Source organism: Hippocampus zosterae, chromosome 7 (genome assembly GCF_025434085.1).
Source record: "Hippocampus zosterae strain Florida chromosome 7, ASM2543408v3, whole genome shotgun sequence".
NCBI lineage: Eukaryota > Metazoa > Chordata > Actinopteri > Syngnathiformes > Syngnathidae > Hippocampus > Hippocampus zosterae.
Window position 1 is genome coordinate 2,570,534 of NC_067457.1, and position 14,402 is coordinate 2,584,935.

General features: G+C 45.0%; 4 protein-coding genes across 5 annotated transcripts; 2 read left to right on the plus strand and 2 right to left on the minus strand.

The window, feature by feature from the left end:
• Positions 1-273: 273 nt before the first annotated feature.
• Positions 274-1,353, minus strand: LOC127604062 (dual specificity phosphatase 29-like). Its single transcript, XM_052070893.1, has 3 exons — positions 1,113-1,353; positions 663-886; positions 274-552 (listed from the first exon to the last, which is right to left on the minus strand). The coding sequence occupies exons 1-3, from the start codon at positions 1,265-1,267 to the stop codon at positions 317-319; spliced, it is 615 nt and encodes a 204-aa protein (XP_051926853.1). The 5' UTR covers positions 1,268-1,353; the 3' UTR covers positions 274-316.
• A 778-nt stretch (positions 1,354-2,131) lies between these two features.
• LOC127604047 (sphingomyelin synthase-related protein 1-like) lies at positions 2,132-5,095 on the plus strand. Its single transcript, XM_052070866.1, has 6 exons — positions 2,132-2,341; positions 2,825-3,389; positions 3,500-3,595; positions 3,819-3,936; positions 4,019-4,169; positions 4,315-5,095. Exons 2-6 carry the CDS (start codon positions 2,842-2,844, stop codon positions 4,617-4,619), a joined length of 1,218 nt encoding a protein of 405 aa, XP_051926826.1. The 5' UTR covers positions 2,132-2,341; positions 2,825-2,841; the 3' UTR covers positions 4,620-5,095.
• A 1,332-nt stretch (positions 5,096-6,427) lies between these two features.
• Positions 6,428-9,624, plus strand: LOC127604052 (voltage-dependent anion-selective channel protein 2-like). Its single transcript, XM_052070874.1, has 9 exons — positions 6,428-6,594; positions 7,233-7,321; positions 7,406-7,455; positions 7,567-7,719; positions 7,798-7,850; positions 7,995-8,222; positions 8,326-8,476; positions 8,596-8,653; positions 8,737-9,624. The coding sequence occupies exons 2-9, from the start codon at positions 7,255-7,257 to the stop codon at positions 8,826-8,828; spliced, it is 852 nt and encodes a 283-aa protein (XP_051926834.1). The 5' UTR covers positions 6,428-6,594; positions 7,233-7,254; the 3' UTR covers positions 8,829-9,624.
• LOC127604056 (catechol O-methyltransferase domain-containing protein 1-like) lies at positions 9,322-13,280 on the minus strand. 2 transcript variants are annotated; one of them, XM_052070881.1, is made up of 7 exons: positions 13,125-13,280; positions 11,492-11,616; positions 11,235-11,340; positions 10,896-11,014; positions 10,473-10,527; positions 10,139-10,272; positions 9,322-10,025 (listed from the first exon to the last, which is right to left on the minus strand). In XM_052070881.1, the coding sequence occupies exons 2-7, from the start codon at positions 11,594-11,596 to the stop codon at positions 9,873-9,875; spliced, it is 672 nt and encodes a 223-aa protein (XP_051926841.1). In that variant the 5' UTR covers positions 11,597-11,616; positions 13,125-13,280; the 3' UTR covers positions 9,322-9,872. The 2 variants fall into 2 exon arrangements, with proteins under 2 accessions (XP_051926841.1, XP_051926840.1); XM_052070880.1 differs by lacking the exon at positions 13,125-13,280 and adding an exon at positions 12,186-12,354.
• Positions 13,281-14,402: the final 1,122 nt, after the last annotated feature.

The window sequence follows — 14,402 nt, forward strand, 5'->3', positions numbered from 1 at the left end:
AAATGTTTTCTGGAAGTGGAATCTCCGCTCTCATCTATGACTTTTGTTCTCCATTCTGTTATGTTGGTCATAGTTTGCCGGAACTGGACCGTTTGCGTTCCTCCACATCTTGTGTTGCTGTTCTGTTCTTTTTGGCTTTTTTTTTTTTGTTCCTAATCAGTTTCTTTTCTTTCAGGCAGCCAAAATGATACCGGCCAGGTTCCAAGCTATGAAGCAAAACATCAGCTGCAGATTAAAAAGGTCCAAGTCACAAATTGGAGGAAAACCAAATGAAAAAATCACAAAGTTATTAATCCCTCCAATTTTATTGCAGAAGTCATCTCAACTCGGCTGCATCGCTCGCCCGATGGGCGCCGCCCCGCCGCTCTTGCGCGAGTCGTGCGTCCAGCTGCCTCAGCTGCTTGAGGAAGCCCCAGTTGGGCAGGATCCTCCGGCGCGTCTTGACGTGCTCGGCGGCGTCGGCCAACGTCATGCCTTCGCCGATCATCAGGTAGGCCAGGAACAGCGTGGCCGAGCGACTCCTGCCCATCACGCAGTGCACCAGCACTATGTCTGCCGGAACACAAACGCATCGCCGGTGACAAACGGCTCTCTGGTTTTCTTGTTGGTTACACCTCCTCTGAAAGTGAGCGTTGACTTGTTTTTCTTCTTTAGCGTCTTACTGCGAGGGTCGGCTAGCGCCGTTTGTATGAAGCAGGCGGCGCTGAAAAAGTACTGGCTGAGGTCAAACGTAGGCGTGTCCGACGCCACGACGCCGTGGTAGACCACGTCCATGTCACCGTAGTAACCGGCGCCCGTGTCCACGTTGTTCCACGTGCCCTCGGCGGCATTCAGGACGTGCGTGATGCCCAGCTTCTTCAGCTTCAGCTTATCTTTAGCCGTCAGCCTGTAGCAGTCAAAATATATTGTGTTTCCTTTGTGATGAGCCCTTGCAGGTTTTCTTTTAAAATTTAAATAATTACTGGACCTGATTATGAGATTCAAGAGGAGGGAAAAGAAAAAATTACGGTGTGACGATTTTACAGCTGTTTGCGCGCGAGTACAATTCTATATCATGAATCTGAGGAGCACGCAATGTATCGATGGAGCGCTTTCGATATTTTCCTACTTACTCATCGCCAATGTAGACCCGAGGCCACACCTGGTTATACGCGGCATAGGCCGCGCACCCCCGGTTTAGGATCTTGTCCAGCTCATAGCAGCTGGGCGTGACATCATCATCATCATCATCGTCGTCGTGGTGACGGTGGCTGGGCCCTTCGCACATGCTTTCGTCCGCTTATGTCACAACGGCAAAGCTTAAAGCGCATGTGTCGTTTTGGCGCCTACGCTCGTCCTGGGTGGACTGAAAGTCACGGCAAAGGAGACGGTTGTGCAACGGCCGTCCGGTGCAGAGGATATTTTTAGGAGCTGTGATGATGTGGCTGACCTTTGCAACACTCACACACACACAGGATGGGATTCCAGCTTGCTTACTCCGTGTTTACACCAGGCAAGTAGGCAGAAATGTTTCCTAGAAGTTAGGACACGAAGCTGGGGGATATACCTTTTGTCCTGTGTTTTTAAGCATCTAATTTGTGAAGAAAACTTCAAGCACATTTCCTGAGTTTGAAAGTAACTGTGCTGCTCTGAGGTCACTTTTGATGAAAGACAAAATGGCAAAAATCAACATCATTATGTCCCATAATATGTTAATGATGATGATGCTTCCTTTTTAACTGCTGCAGACAAGGAAGTGCTCATTTATTGTTGCTAGGTTTAATTTCCAAGGTCACAAACCGACTGGAGCATCTGGTTGATGTCATCTTGCAACAGAACCATAGCGCCCTCTGGCGGATCAGCTCATAGTTGCCTTTTTGGGGCTTTTGACCTTAATTGAATAAACCACAAACGATTGATGTGTTTAAATAATTATTATTGCGTCATCTGTTGTTTGTTCAACAAATTATTGCGATTTTAAGTTGATGCATCAGTAATTCACATCTCTACTACAGTATTTTTTTATTGCTGAAAGTAAATGTTGCAATTTACACCCCCCCCCCCCCACAAAAAAAATACATAAATGGATATGCAAAACGGTTCTGTAATACGAACCATGTACCGATTCTCGCTTTTGGTTTCACTTATATTGTGGCTATGACCACTCGTGTGACGTCACGACTGAGCAGGATGCCAACTAGCAGCGCGACATGATTGCGCACAAGCGCCGCCGCGATGTTATTGTTAGTAAAAACAGCAAGGCTGATATTATGAATTGCTCGCGCGGTTCCCTTTCCACTTGGCCGACCTTCGGAAGTCAAACGTGCCGCCGGCCGGCGTCGTTCGCTTGAGCTCAGCCCGGGTGAGTGAGCCCCGAAAGCCGAGCTAACGCCGCTAGCAGCCGTCTCGTTAGCCGTCATTTGCACATGCAAAGCTGCCGTTAGTTGTTCCTCCTCCTGCTATTCGTTCTTTCTTTCGTTTCTAGCCTGGGGCGTTGGACTCGCTTGGCAAATGTTGCTTTTGATTCGTGACATTCGGACTGCGATTCACATCTCGTCGTTCGCCTTCATTGGAATGCTAAGCTTTGACAGCGACGTGTCAACCCAACGTTAACGCACATCGGCTAGTCCAACTCCAATAAAAATTACACCTTTTAGTGTAGTAGAAATACTAGTCTTTGGTATCAAATGAAGAATTGTTTCCAACACGTCAGCACTCGCATGTCACCAATAATAGAATACTAAGACCTGAAATTGTACCCAAGTCCCCAATTTCAGCCGATGAATTGGTTGGTCCCCAATATCGATTAACAGCCCAGTCATATTTTGTTGTTGTTGTTTTCCAGCATTAGATGCTTGTGAAATGATCCCGCCAAGTGTCCGCCGCTGGACACCCAAGCACGTGGCCAAGTGGCTGAAGGACGAGGGCTTCTGCGATTACGTGGACCTGCTGTGCCACAAGCACCGGCTGGATGGCAGCAGCCTGCTGGCCCTCAGCGAGTACGACCTGCGCTCCCCGCCGCTGGAGCTCAAAGTGCTGGGTGACATCAAGCGCCTCATGGCATCCATCCGCAAGCTTCAGAAGCAGAACCTGGACACGCTGGAGGAGCTGGGCCTGCCCTTCGACGGCCACTCGCCCACCGGCTCGGGCGACTGGTTGTGCAACGGCGAGGCGGCGCGGACCTGCGACGGCGCCGACACGGCACCCGTCGGCGAGGAGTACCAGAAATACACCAACGGCAAGTACAAGCAGCAGACGCGGCGGCTGGACCCCGAATGCTGGAAGACGGTGCTGAGCTCCGTCTACGTGGTCTTCGTGTTCGGGTTCACATCCTTCGTCATGGTCATCGTGCACGAGAGGGTCCCCGACATGGCCACGTACCCGCCCCTCCCGGACATCTTCCTCGACAGGTTGGTTGCTCATTCACGTGAAACGCACAACGCGCCGGTAAATTAATGTAATGTGTAGCACTTCCATTCATATATGAAGAAAAAAAGGCGTGGTTTTGTTTTGTCCGCAGTGTGCCTCGAATCCCGTGGGCCTTCGCGATGGCCGAGGCGTGTGGCGTCATCTTGTGCATCATCTGGCTGATGGTTCTACTGCTGCACAAACATCGGTACCTTGAAACAAATCAAAGTTGGAGAAGAAAAAGGCCACTCAGGACTCGAGTGGGATAACCTCCACTTTTGTCATTTTGCAAGAGAAGGATTGAAAGTTTAATGGCTGCGGTAAAAACTAGGGCGGGGGGCGGTCTTTATGTCTTATCGATTGACTGAACGGTAAAACTGCTTTTCCAAGACGCCAAGGAAGTTCCATGGCCTTCCATCCTTGCCCTGCAGGTCCATTCTCCTCCGCCGAATGTGCAGCCTCATGGGGACGGTGTTCATGTTGCGTTGCATCACCATGTTCGTCACCTCCTTGTCCGTGCCGGGACAACACCTGCAGTGTTCCGGGAAGGTAACAACCGCCTGTGTCCAGAAAGCCACGCTCTTATTTCCACGTCGCAACGACAAACGAGAAGACCGTTGCTGCTGCGCAGATGTACGGCGACACGTGGGCCAAGCTGCGTCGGGCCGTGGCCATCTGGAGCGGCTTCGGCATGACGCTGACGGGCGTGCACACGTGCGGGGACTACATGTTCAGCGGACACACCGTCGTCATCACCTTGCTCAACTTCTTTGTCACCGAGTGTGAGTCATTTTCATCCGAACGCTCGTCAATACGGAGTCGGAAACATTTCACGTCACGACAACTTGTGGTCATTTTAAGTTGTCCCGCGTTATTTTTTTTCCACCTAATGTTGAGTCTCAAGGCAGGTTGGTGTGTTCTGCGCAGACACGCCGCGCAGCTGGCACTTCATCCACACGCTGTCGTGGGTGCTCAACCTGTTTGGAATCTTCTTCATCCTGGCGGCGCACGAGCACTACTCCATCGACGTCTTCATCGCCTTCTACATCACCACGCGCCTCTTCCTCTACTACCACACGCTGGCCAACACGCGCGCCTACCAGCAGAGCCGCCGCGCGCGCATCTGGTTTCCCATGTTCTCCTTCTTCGAGTGCAACGTCAACGGGCCCGTGCCCAACGAATACTGCTGGCCCTTCTCGCGGCCCGCCGTCCTCAAATTCGTCATCGGCTAGAGGGGAGGCGCCGGCTGGCCGTCCGTCCGTCCGTCCGTTGGAGTGACTTTACACAGCCTGCCTTTGACTTGTGTTTAGTCGAAAGTAAGAATCTGCCAAAATTGTCTTTTGTCTTAAAGTGCGATTCCATTTGCCAATGACCTTTGCCGTAGGTTTCCTTGTGTAGAATTGGGGGGGACCATTTTCCTATCAGGGGCCATACTAGAGTCCATCTAGAGAAACCGTGGTGCCCTGAGATACGAGTGACCTGATTCCAGTTGTATGGTGACAGTGAACGCACCTCAACTCACTTCACAACAAGCAGCAATTTGACACAAAGAGCCATTCCTGAAAATTGGTGCCTTCAAGCTGATGAGTGCCACTCACAGTTGATGCTCACCGTCAAACTAAACGTTAACGTAATGCTAACACGGAACGGGGAAAACCCGAGACGGCTAACAAAAGTAGCATCAATGTTGCGGTGCTTATAGCGCTTGAAGCATTTTCAGCTTTTAAAGGGGAAATAAGACTTGAGTTGTGAGTGTGGCCATGCAACAAATGAAACTCGTATCTGAAGGCATAACTGTAAGCAGCCAAATTGCACAATGGATTCAATTCACTTTTTCTCCCGTACATGGAAAATGTATTTCGAGAAAAATCGCTGACATTATTTACAGGGACTTTGAAATAAGGAAAAAGTGGATGTGAAGAAAATAATGCAAATTTAAAAATTAACTTAAAAAAAATAATTGCATGTTGGATGTGATCTTATGTTCTGACGAAGCCATACCTGCTCCATGTACTGCAGGTTTCCCACCTCTTGACGTAGTTTTACTACTAAAACAATGTTCTTTTGTTATTTAAGGTATATCTGTAAAATGTGTTAATTTATTCAAGTGTGTGTTTCCTATTTTTTCTACTAAAGCGGCAACATGCACACACCACAGACTTAAGTTTATAATTGCTCAATATTGTGTGTGTCTGTTTTTAATTGCGAACTGAGTCTTTGGGAACACCCAGCTACAGTCTCAACATCTCATCTTAACATTTGAACTGTTACAGAGGACCATCGTTCATTCATTCTCGGCACCGCCTGTTCCAAAAAGGGTCGCTGGAGTCAATCCCAGCCGTTTTCGGGCGGTAGGCGGTTTCGCCCCGGCAGCCACACCGTCACTGTGCACAAGTCAGATGATGATAACAGTGGCAAATGTGAAACTGAACAGCCAAGTATATGTTGAGCGATTTCAGGAAATATATATGTGTGTGAACCGTGCAGTTAGGCCTGGTAATGAAATGCTCTCTCATCAAGCATTGGAACTTACTTTGTAGATCCCTCAACTTAGTAGTGAGGTGCATTGTGGTTAGCTATGCGTCCAGATGCGCCAAAAATACGTTGGTTGTAAAGAGACAAATAAGCTACAGTTGCCCTGTAAAGTGTGCCAATGACAACTGTGGCAAGCTCTGCTCTGAAATGTGATGTTGACGAAATATGCTGCAGACATGTTGAGAAGACCCCTGGCAACTTCTTTCCCCAAAATAAATTAATGTGCAATCAAACCGAATGTATTTTTTCCTTGATTAGTTTGAGTAGTTTACAGAAAATGTCATTATTTTACCTTACTTAATCGGGAAAAAAGTGACAACCCCTTCCGTTACCATAGTAACTTAGAGACCTGCATATATGCTTGTTCATAATTCGTAAAAAATACTCATTTTGATTTGACACTTGGCGAATTAAATTGTCTGTCATCGTTTTATTTGTTGTACAGTGCAATTGAAGGCCAAGTGTGTAGTTGAGAATTTTTTTTTCTAAACATTTCTTCCTTTAATTGTAGTCAGGCACACCGCGGACAGCTTTCAGGGGCTTAGAGCGCCGAGGTCAGCCGTGTCTCCTCCACAAGCCACAATCGTCCTGAACCGGCCGGCTGGCGTCTCAACACTTGCACGACCCTTCAAATTCAACCCTGCGACGATTGTGACAGCAATACATTTATCGGTGAGTTAAACACCTCATAATTAATCGAAAGGTTGCTTTGCAAATTCTGCGTTGTCCTGGCTAAAAAAAGGGAAAAACTCGTGTCCTATTTGCTAGCTAGAAAACGCCCAAGCTAGCCTACCTTGTACAACACAACTATCTAAACAATTTCTGAAACATTTTACACCAAGGACCAGCGAAAAAAAAGTTCTCTAAGCACCACCAACATGACCAACATCCTTCAGGATGTAATAAGACAGTTTGCTCATCAAAAATGCCTTCGGATTTGTTCATTAAAAACTGTATTTAACATTGTTAAAAACAGTTGTAACATTCTGCACAGTCGAACATTAACACTGGAAAACACTGCACCTAAATTATGATTAAAATAAAATGTATTGATAACAGAACTGCAACAATAACTGTACTCATTAAACATTAAAAAGTCTTCTCGATTAAATGCAAATGTATTGATCGTAGAGGTTACACGCAAGTGAACTTTAATCAGGCAGTGATATATTTATGTGCCGCTAGAGGGAGACATTGGAGCACGTGGGAATCACCAAACGAAATGAAAGCGGTCTACTGATTAATGAAATCAAGTCATTTTCTACAAGTGCTTGTTTCCTACACTTATGGAATTTACTTTATTCCTCAAGATACCAAAAAAGCGTCGACACAATGGCAGTCCCTCCAGCATATGCAGATCTGGGAAAGTCGGCAAAGGATATATTCAACAAGGGATATGGTAATTATATGTTAATGTTATTCCCCCCCCCCTCCCCGCCATTTAATTAAACACATTTTAAGACCATTGTCATTGTGTCTGCAGGTTTTGGATTGGTTAAGCTTGACGTGAAGACAAAGTCATCAAGTGGAGTGGTGAGTTGAACATTTTACTGGAAATGGTTGGAAAACAGCTGATTTTAGATTTAAAAAGAAAATGCTCGGATCGGAATCAAACGGACTGACATCGACGCGCGTCCATTGCAGGAGTTCAAAACGAGCGGCTCGTCCAATGTGGACACGAGCAAGGTGACGGGAACTCTGGAGACCAAGTACAAGTGGGCTGAATACGGGCTGACCTTCACCGAGAAGTGGACCACTGAAAACACACTCGGCACAGAAATCTGCATCGAGGATCAGGTGGGAAGCTGACGGGTCTTCTCAAGGTGGAAAATTGCTGGGTTGACTTTGCAATAACAAAGTCATTTTCTTCTTTAGATCACCAAAGGCCTGAAACTGAATTTTGAAACCACATTTTCCCCAAACACTGGGTATGTAACAAGCCGTCGTTCAGTATTTATTGAGTTTTAGTTTACTTGCAAAAAATGTTGGTTTTTTGTATTCTTTTTTGGGGGGGCGGGGATTAATGGAGCTAAATTTGCAGAGTAGAAAATGAAACTCATTTTTTCCCGCAGCAAAAAGAGTGGAAAAATCAAGACGGCTTACAAGCGGGAGTACCTGCACGCCGGCGTGGACGTGGACCTGGACTTCGCCGGCCCCACCCTCCACGGGGCAGGCGTGGCCGGCTACGAAGGCTGGCTGGCCGGCTACCAGATGAGCTTTGACACGGCCAAGTCCAGGATGCTCCAGAGTAACTTTGCCGTCGGCTACAAGACGGGAGACTTCCAGCTCCACACCAACATGTACGTACGCGCGTGCAGGAATTACGGCAATATGTCGAGAGTGCACTTTTTGGGAGAAACGGCATGTGAATCAAATGTGTCCTTTTTCTTTTCCTCTCTCCAGAAACAACGGCTGTGAATTCGGAGGCTCCATCTATCAGAAAGTGAACGAGCAGCTAGAGACGGCTGTCAATCTGGCGTGGGCGGCGGGCAGCAACGGAACTCGCTTTGGGATCGCCGCCAAATACCAGATCGACTCCAGTGCCTCCATATCAGTCAGCCCCTTGAACGCTCATTGCATTGATCAAGAAATCATAATTTGCTTTTAACATATTTGGTATGTTCAACATGAATAATTAAAATGAAATATTTTAATTTGTTGATGTTTCTCCAGGCTAAGGTGAACAACGCCAGCTTGGTTGGAATCGGATACAGTCAGACTCTTCGACCCGGTGAGAAAATCCTTTCATATCTTGACCTTTTAGTAGCACCTGTTGCGTTTCAAAATTGCTCTTATTTTATTGAATGCTTGTAGGTATGAAACTGGTCTTGTCCGCGCTTGTGGATGGGAAAAACATCAATGCCGGCGGTCACAAACTGGGCCTGGGTCTGGAGTTGGAGGCATGAGGATCCATTCGGAGCGATAGAGAGAGAACATATTTTAACCATATGAGAGAATGAGAAAATCCCCCCCCCTCCCCATTTTTGAGCACCGCTGAAACATCACCTCCTAGTCTCACTCGTAAGTCACAACAAATCCATAATGAAGCTCTAGTTTTACAAACGCCCACCGAAGCCTACGACAACCCGTTAAATAAGAACGCACAAAAAAGCTGTGCCTGATTGATCGTCAACAAAACGATATATGATGACCTAAAAATTTAGCGTGGGAAGGGGCCACGACACACAAATTGGAAAGCGCGGCTTTCCATCACAACGCTTAAACCCCGAGCCGCAATTGACTCCATGTTGACAAACCAAGCGAGTGGGATGCCGAATGTACATCAGAGCTGTTATTTTGCACACTCGACTAATCTACCTTCCTGAATTAAAGCTCTTCCGTTTTTGTTATGACGTCTCAGTGTGCTGAGTTTTTTTTAAAGGTAGAGAAACACGGGGAAACAATCCAGGGAATTTATTTCAAATAAATGAGTTCCTTGCTTTTGTAATTACAAATTTGTTTAAAAAAAAACATTCAAACTTTTCATGTTAAAGCTGTATTTCCTGGAATAGTGGCCCCCGCTCTCCTAAACCCACTTCTCCACAATACTCTATATCACTTAGGCTACGACTCCAGAACATTGTAACTGGCTCTTAACTTTACTTAACAAATGCCAATTACTATCACAAAAAAAAAATAATCATGTCTATAAAAACATTAGACTTGGGGTAAATTTATAAACAAACATATTAAATCATTTAGTCATCGATATTTCAATGTTGGCCATTAGAGTGGTGCCGAGAAGTATTATTATTATTTTTTTAACTGTTTAAGAACTACTGCCTTAAGACACCCAATTCTTTGCATTTCAGCAAACAAACGCCCCCTGGCCACTATTTGAGGAAATACAAAATGAGGTAAATTTTAGTTTTGAGTAAAACCAAACGGTGCATCATAGCTACACGATTCTCCTTGGAACGAGCAGCCTGCTAACGTCGGTGCCGCCCGTCCTACAATTTGATGGCCAGCGTGAGGCCGTCGCCCACAGTGAGCATGCTCAGGCTGATGCGAGCGTCTCTGTGCAGCTTCTTGTTGAGCCTGTCGATGGCCAGTGTATCGTGGTCGTCCGCGGCGGGTTGGAGCACCCTGCCGCCCCACAGCACCTGCACATGGAAAAGGTAAAAAAAAAATATATAAAAATACTTGAAATTTCCCACCTTTTCGCAAACCCATTGCCAACATTTAACATCCATGTTGGCGGGGGAAAACAACTTACGTTGTCGATGGCAATGATGCCGCCTTTTCTGATCAGCTGCAGAGACTTTTCGAAGTAGGAGTCGTAGTTTACTTTGTCGGCGTCAATAAAGGCAAAGTCAAAAGTTTCCGCCTCGCCGGCAGCCAAAAGCTCCTCTGCGAAGAAGAGGGGGTGGGGGGGAGTTTTTTTCTGCAGCTGCATATGAACAGATTACAAGACTGCTTTTTGACGACGTCTCAAAAGTGCTAATTTGCCAGTTCCTCAGTGATCATGCTAACATGCTAACTAGCGTACAGTATGTCTCAATTTCTTCACCACTGTCGCAGTGTAGTGCATTGTAACTTTGTAACTTTACCCAGTGTGTCCAATGCTGGCTGAATGCGCAGGTCAATTTTTTTCTCGACTCCTGCCTGTAAAAAAAGAAAGTAGTCAAAAAAATTCTCAGAGTGCAACACATTCAGAAGTTTGACTATAAATGAATACATTTGAAAAAAAGACAGCTTAACTATGATAAAGTGATCGAGCTTTAGCAAGGTGGGAAAACTGCATCCATTTAGGACGTGTTGGTTATTTCAGACAAATGCATGTCGAAATCCTGGGTTCAGTTCCCACTTTGACGCGTATGAGGCAGTCCATTTGGCAACCACTGGGTTAATTTCCAAGATTGTCACACCCAGCAAAGCAGTCTCTACCCCCCACCCCAAAAACATTCCAGAAAGCTCGGTAGAGAGATTTCGACAAGAGTCACTGTCTAGAGGGTTGCGCTTTTCTTTTATACCTCTTGCCAGAACGGCTTGCCAACGTTAGCGTATTCCTCACTGACGTCGCACGCCACCACCACGCCGTCATCAGGCAATGCCAGAGCCACACTGAGAGTGTTGTAACCTGTGTACACTCCTGCCAAATCACACACACAAAAAAAAACACTGATCAAATGGAGCAGTTGAACTATTCATATTTCTCTCGAGCTTTTCATCATGTTTGTGAGGCGTAGTTGCCAGGCGACTTCCAAGTGGCAAAAAAGTCAAAACGACACGATGAGAAAAATGTCATGACTGGAGCTGCCCTGCCAACTACGCACAACTGAGAAGGACATTGCGGCTTAACGACACATTACCGATCTCTAAGGCCTTCTTGGATTTGATCAGTCGGACCAAATTGGCCATGAACTGTGACTGCTCGCAAGAGACCATCATGGCGTTTCCGTTGTGCTCCAGTGTCCTCTGAAAAAGGGAAAGACAGGACAGTTCTATTTTTCTTGATTCAAATGTGTGTGTGGGGCTAAAATAAAATAAAAACTAGTTTAAATTTAAGGCCATTTTTTTCCTCACAGCCCTACTTTAATTTTGAAAACTATTGGCAGCGTGCGCGTACCAGTCTGAGCTTGGCCAAGGCAGGATGCTCCCTCATGGAGTGGCGCAAGATGTACTGCATCAGTGGGTTGTTTTGCCCGCTGCCATGACTTTTGGAAAAGTTCATTCTGAAAGGTTTCCACTTCCCTGTGGGCAAAAGTACAATCACAGTTTGCTCGGCAGACATTTTTTTCTTTTGGCAGAAGTAAAGCTCAAGCGCACACATAGTCATTGTTCTTGCTGACCTGTTACATAATCTCCAATGTTAACAATTCAGTCGTAAGCTTTTATAACATTCAAGGTTCAAACTGTGATACTTAAAGTTCATATACATTATTAAGAAACATTCCATCGTGTGACTGTAATGTACTACTTTTCGTCTCTTTAATTTATCTGGCTGTTTTGCTTAAGAAAGCTTTCTTTCAAGATTGGCCAATAGTTGGCTACACTTTAAACAAAAGCCACAATATTTTATAACTATATAAATGCATTTGACATTCATTTAGTTTTTTTCTGTTAGTCTGTTTTTTTGTATATGTTTTTCAGTAGGTTCCCCGTTAAAATGCTGCACTCGGCTACTTTTTACGATTTTACATTACAAACGTATATAAATGAAGATTAAACAGACACAAATATATCGATCGCTAGCTGCGGTAACAATCGCAATTGTTGATTTCGGGTTACTCAAGCATATACAAAAAAAAGCGCTGTCCTACCGAACAAATATCCCGTGATAAAAACAACCCCGAGCGTGGCGGTCCCAATGAGTGCTTCTTTCGATATGTCGCGGAAGGCCATGATGGCTGACTAGCTAGCTGGTCGGCCGCTTGGCGGTGGGTTGGACAGTCTTCCGCCCTCTTGGCACTTTGCACGTCGTGACATCATTCGACCGTCCACCGCGAGGAGAGTCGTCCGACATTTCAATTATTACGAAAATTAATATCAATTTCTCATAAAAATGGAACATAAATGTATTTTACCCAACCAATTTATATCTTTTGAAATGAATATGATAGGGTGTGCCCATGCGCAATGTTTGGCATAAATCTTAGTTTGGAAAATTTATATTTTCATAGATTCATTAATGTTGTTGTTGTTTAAATATGTGTTGTAACCTTTCTGGCGTATTTTAAGATCTATAGCATTCCAATATTAGAATTTTCTAGATTTTCTATTAATAAGTTCGTTTGTTTTGAATTGTTTGATAAATAAATACATACGTCAATGAATAATGATTGTTTGACGTTTGAAGTCACCATTTCCGTGTATCTTCATAGTTTTTAAAAAATTTATAGTCTTTTTTTAAATTATGTGTATCTGCAGATTGTCCACAATTGTCACCCCCTAAAGTGACGCACTAAGCAGGCGCATTTTGTGAAACAGTGGACGCGGTTAGATGACGTCACAAGCAGGTACTTGCTTTCTAAGTCGACCTTTTCATTTTTGTGTTTAAAATGAAAGTATCCGACTAAATGGCATCAAATGCTGTCAAAAATGTAAACGACCCCCACCCCAAGCGACGCTATGTCAAAAAGGACGACAAGACTCGGGGTTTGTTGATTCAAAATGCAACATGCATGAAGTCGGTATGTGTGTGAGACAAACAAATTGGGCAAAAGCGTTTCATGTTAATAGTGATAAATACTAAACTATACCTCTTTTGCTTCAGTGGCGGTTATTTGCGTGTCGTCTTTTCGGCTGGCAGTGATTGAAATTTAAGCCCTGAAGCCAACCTTAAAACATGGAGTCGAATCATGCGCTGCCACGTGACCGCTTGAAAACTCACTTCGAATTGAAAACCCAAGCGCGATAGTTCCATATGAATATGATAATAACTTCCTATTATATCTTCACATATATCTTCTTTTGTATTGTATTGTGAAAAAATGTATTCGAGGAATTGCTGTTCGTTTTGTCGTGTAGTACAAGTTGGCGAACAGAAGAGTGCAGTGTTCTCTCATCCAAAATGGCGGTCCTGAATTTCATGCCAGAAAGTCAATTTCAAGCACCAACGGTCTGTACATTAACTTTCAGTTACATAAACGTAATGGTTTAAGTATTTGTTTTGAATTACAGTCTAATTAAAAGGAGAACAGGAGTGGTGAACATGTCTGCAACGCAGTTCTGAGGATTTGGGTTTGAATCTCAGGGCTGAGCTGAGACTGGGAAGCAAACCTCCTCCATTTGGTTTGTGGAAGACATTTTCTCACACGTATGTATAAAAAGTTTAGTTGAGTTGTCTGTGAGTAATTTCCCAAAAGTAATTTTTATTAAATTCATCCTTTAAATGAAGAAACACTACCTCTGAGAGCTGTGCGTTATCTCAAAAAATGTGGTAAAAAAATTTGATATGATGATAATATTGTGATGCTTTCTGGTTTTGCTTCCCAGGTTTACCAAACGAGAAGAGGTCTGGCCATCACCCTTCTCTCCGGTACCTGCAACGTCTGGCGCTATACTGGTTGCCGAGCTATCTCGCGCTACTCGGGCTGAGCCTCTTGTTGTGAGCCGTCCTGCGGAGAAAGGCACACCCTTCCCGGGAGTATTATGGTATGTATTATGGTATGTATGTTTTATGCTTTGTCGTGGGATTTTACGGTGCTCATTTTGAGTCTTTAGAGTTAAAAAAAAAAAGGATTGTGGTCATGGCTCTCTGACCACACGCGAGAGCATTACAGTGCCTAAACTGACCCCCCACCACCCCAATTTCACTTGAGTGGGACATCGCTCCAAATGCCAAAGAAAAAGCAAAATGCATGTCCAGAGTTTATACTTTGATGCCAGCTAAAATGAGGTCTCAGATGTCCATTGGAACTTCACCTTTTTATGCAACCCTCGAGGCCTAGTTCCACCCCGCATCCCAAATTGTTGCCGATATCTGTGGCAATCTGACTTCCATCCCCCTTTAACTCCCACACATGCGCTCTCTCATC

What these genes read in the sequence shown, in the direction of transcription:
- LOC127604056 (XM_052070880.1), bottom strand. Translation starts at nt 12,267, where the DNA reads ATGGCCTTCCGCGACATATCGAAAGAAGCACTCATTGGGACCGCCACG. An exon ending in CCTTGGCCAAGCTCAGACTG is followed by an intron (nt 11,341 to 11,491) that starts GTACGCGCACGC and finishes TCCCTTTTTCAG; the next exon opens with AGGACACTGGAGCACAACGG. An exon ending in GCCAGCATTGGACACACTGG is followed by an intron (nt 10,273 to 10,472) that starts GTAAAGTTACAA and finishes TCTTCTTCGCAG; the next exon opens with AGGAGCTTTTGGCTGCCGGC.
- LOC127604052 (XM_052070874.1), top strand. Translation starts at nt 7,255, where the DNA reads ATGGCAGTCCCTCCAGCATATGCAGATCTGGGAAAGTCGGCAAAGGAT. An exon ending in ACATTTTCCCCAAACACTGG is followed by an intron (nt 7,851 to 7,994) that starts GTATGTAACAAG and finishes TTTTTCCCGCAG; the next exon opens with CAAAAAGAGTGGAAAAATCA. An exon ending in TTCCAGCTCCACACCAACAT is followed by an intron (nt 8,223 to 8,325) that starts GTACGTACGCGC and finishes TCCTCTCTCCAG; the next exon opens with AAACAACGGCTGTGAATTCG.
- LOC127604047 (XM_052070866.1), top strand. Translation starts at nt 2,842, where the DNA reads ATGATCCCGCCAAGTGTCCGCCGCTGGACACCCAAGCACGTGGCCAAG. An exon ending in ACCTGCAGTGTTCCGGGAAG is followed by an intron (nt 3,937 to 4,018) that starts GTAACAACCGCC and finishes GCTGCTGCGCAG; the next exon opens with ATGTACGGCGACACGTGGGC. An exon ending in CAACTTCTTTGTCACCGAGT is followed by an intron (nt 4,170 to 4,314) that starts GTGAGTCATTTT and finishes TGTTCTGCGCAG; the next exon opens with ACACGCCGCGCAGCTGGCAC.
- LOC127604062 (XM_052070893.1), bottom strand. Translation starts at nt 1,267, where the DNA reads ATGTGCGAAGGGCCCAGCCACCGTCACCACGACGACGATGATGATGAT. An exon ending in CGGGTCTACATTGGCGATGA is followed by an intron (nt 887 to 1,112) that starts GTAAGTAGGAAA and finishes TGACTGCTACAG; the next exon opens with GCTGACGGCTAAAGATAAGC. An exon ending in GGCGCTAGCCGACCCTCGCA is followed by an intron (nt 553 to 662) that starts GTAAGACGCTAA and finishes GTGTTCCGGCAG; the next exon opens with ACATAGTGCTGGTGCACTGC.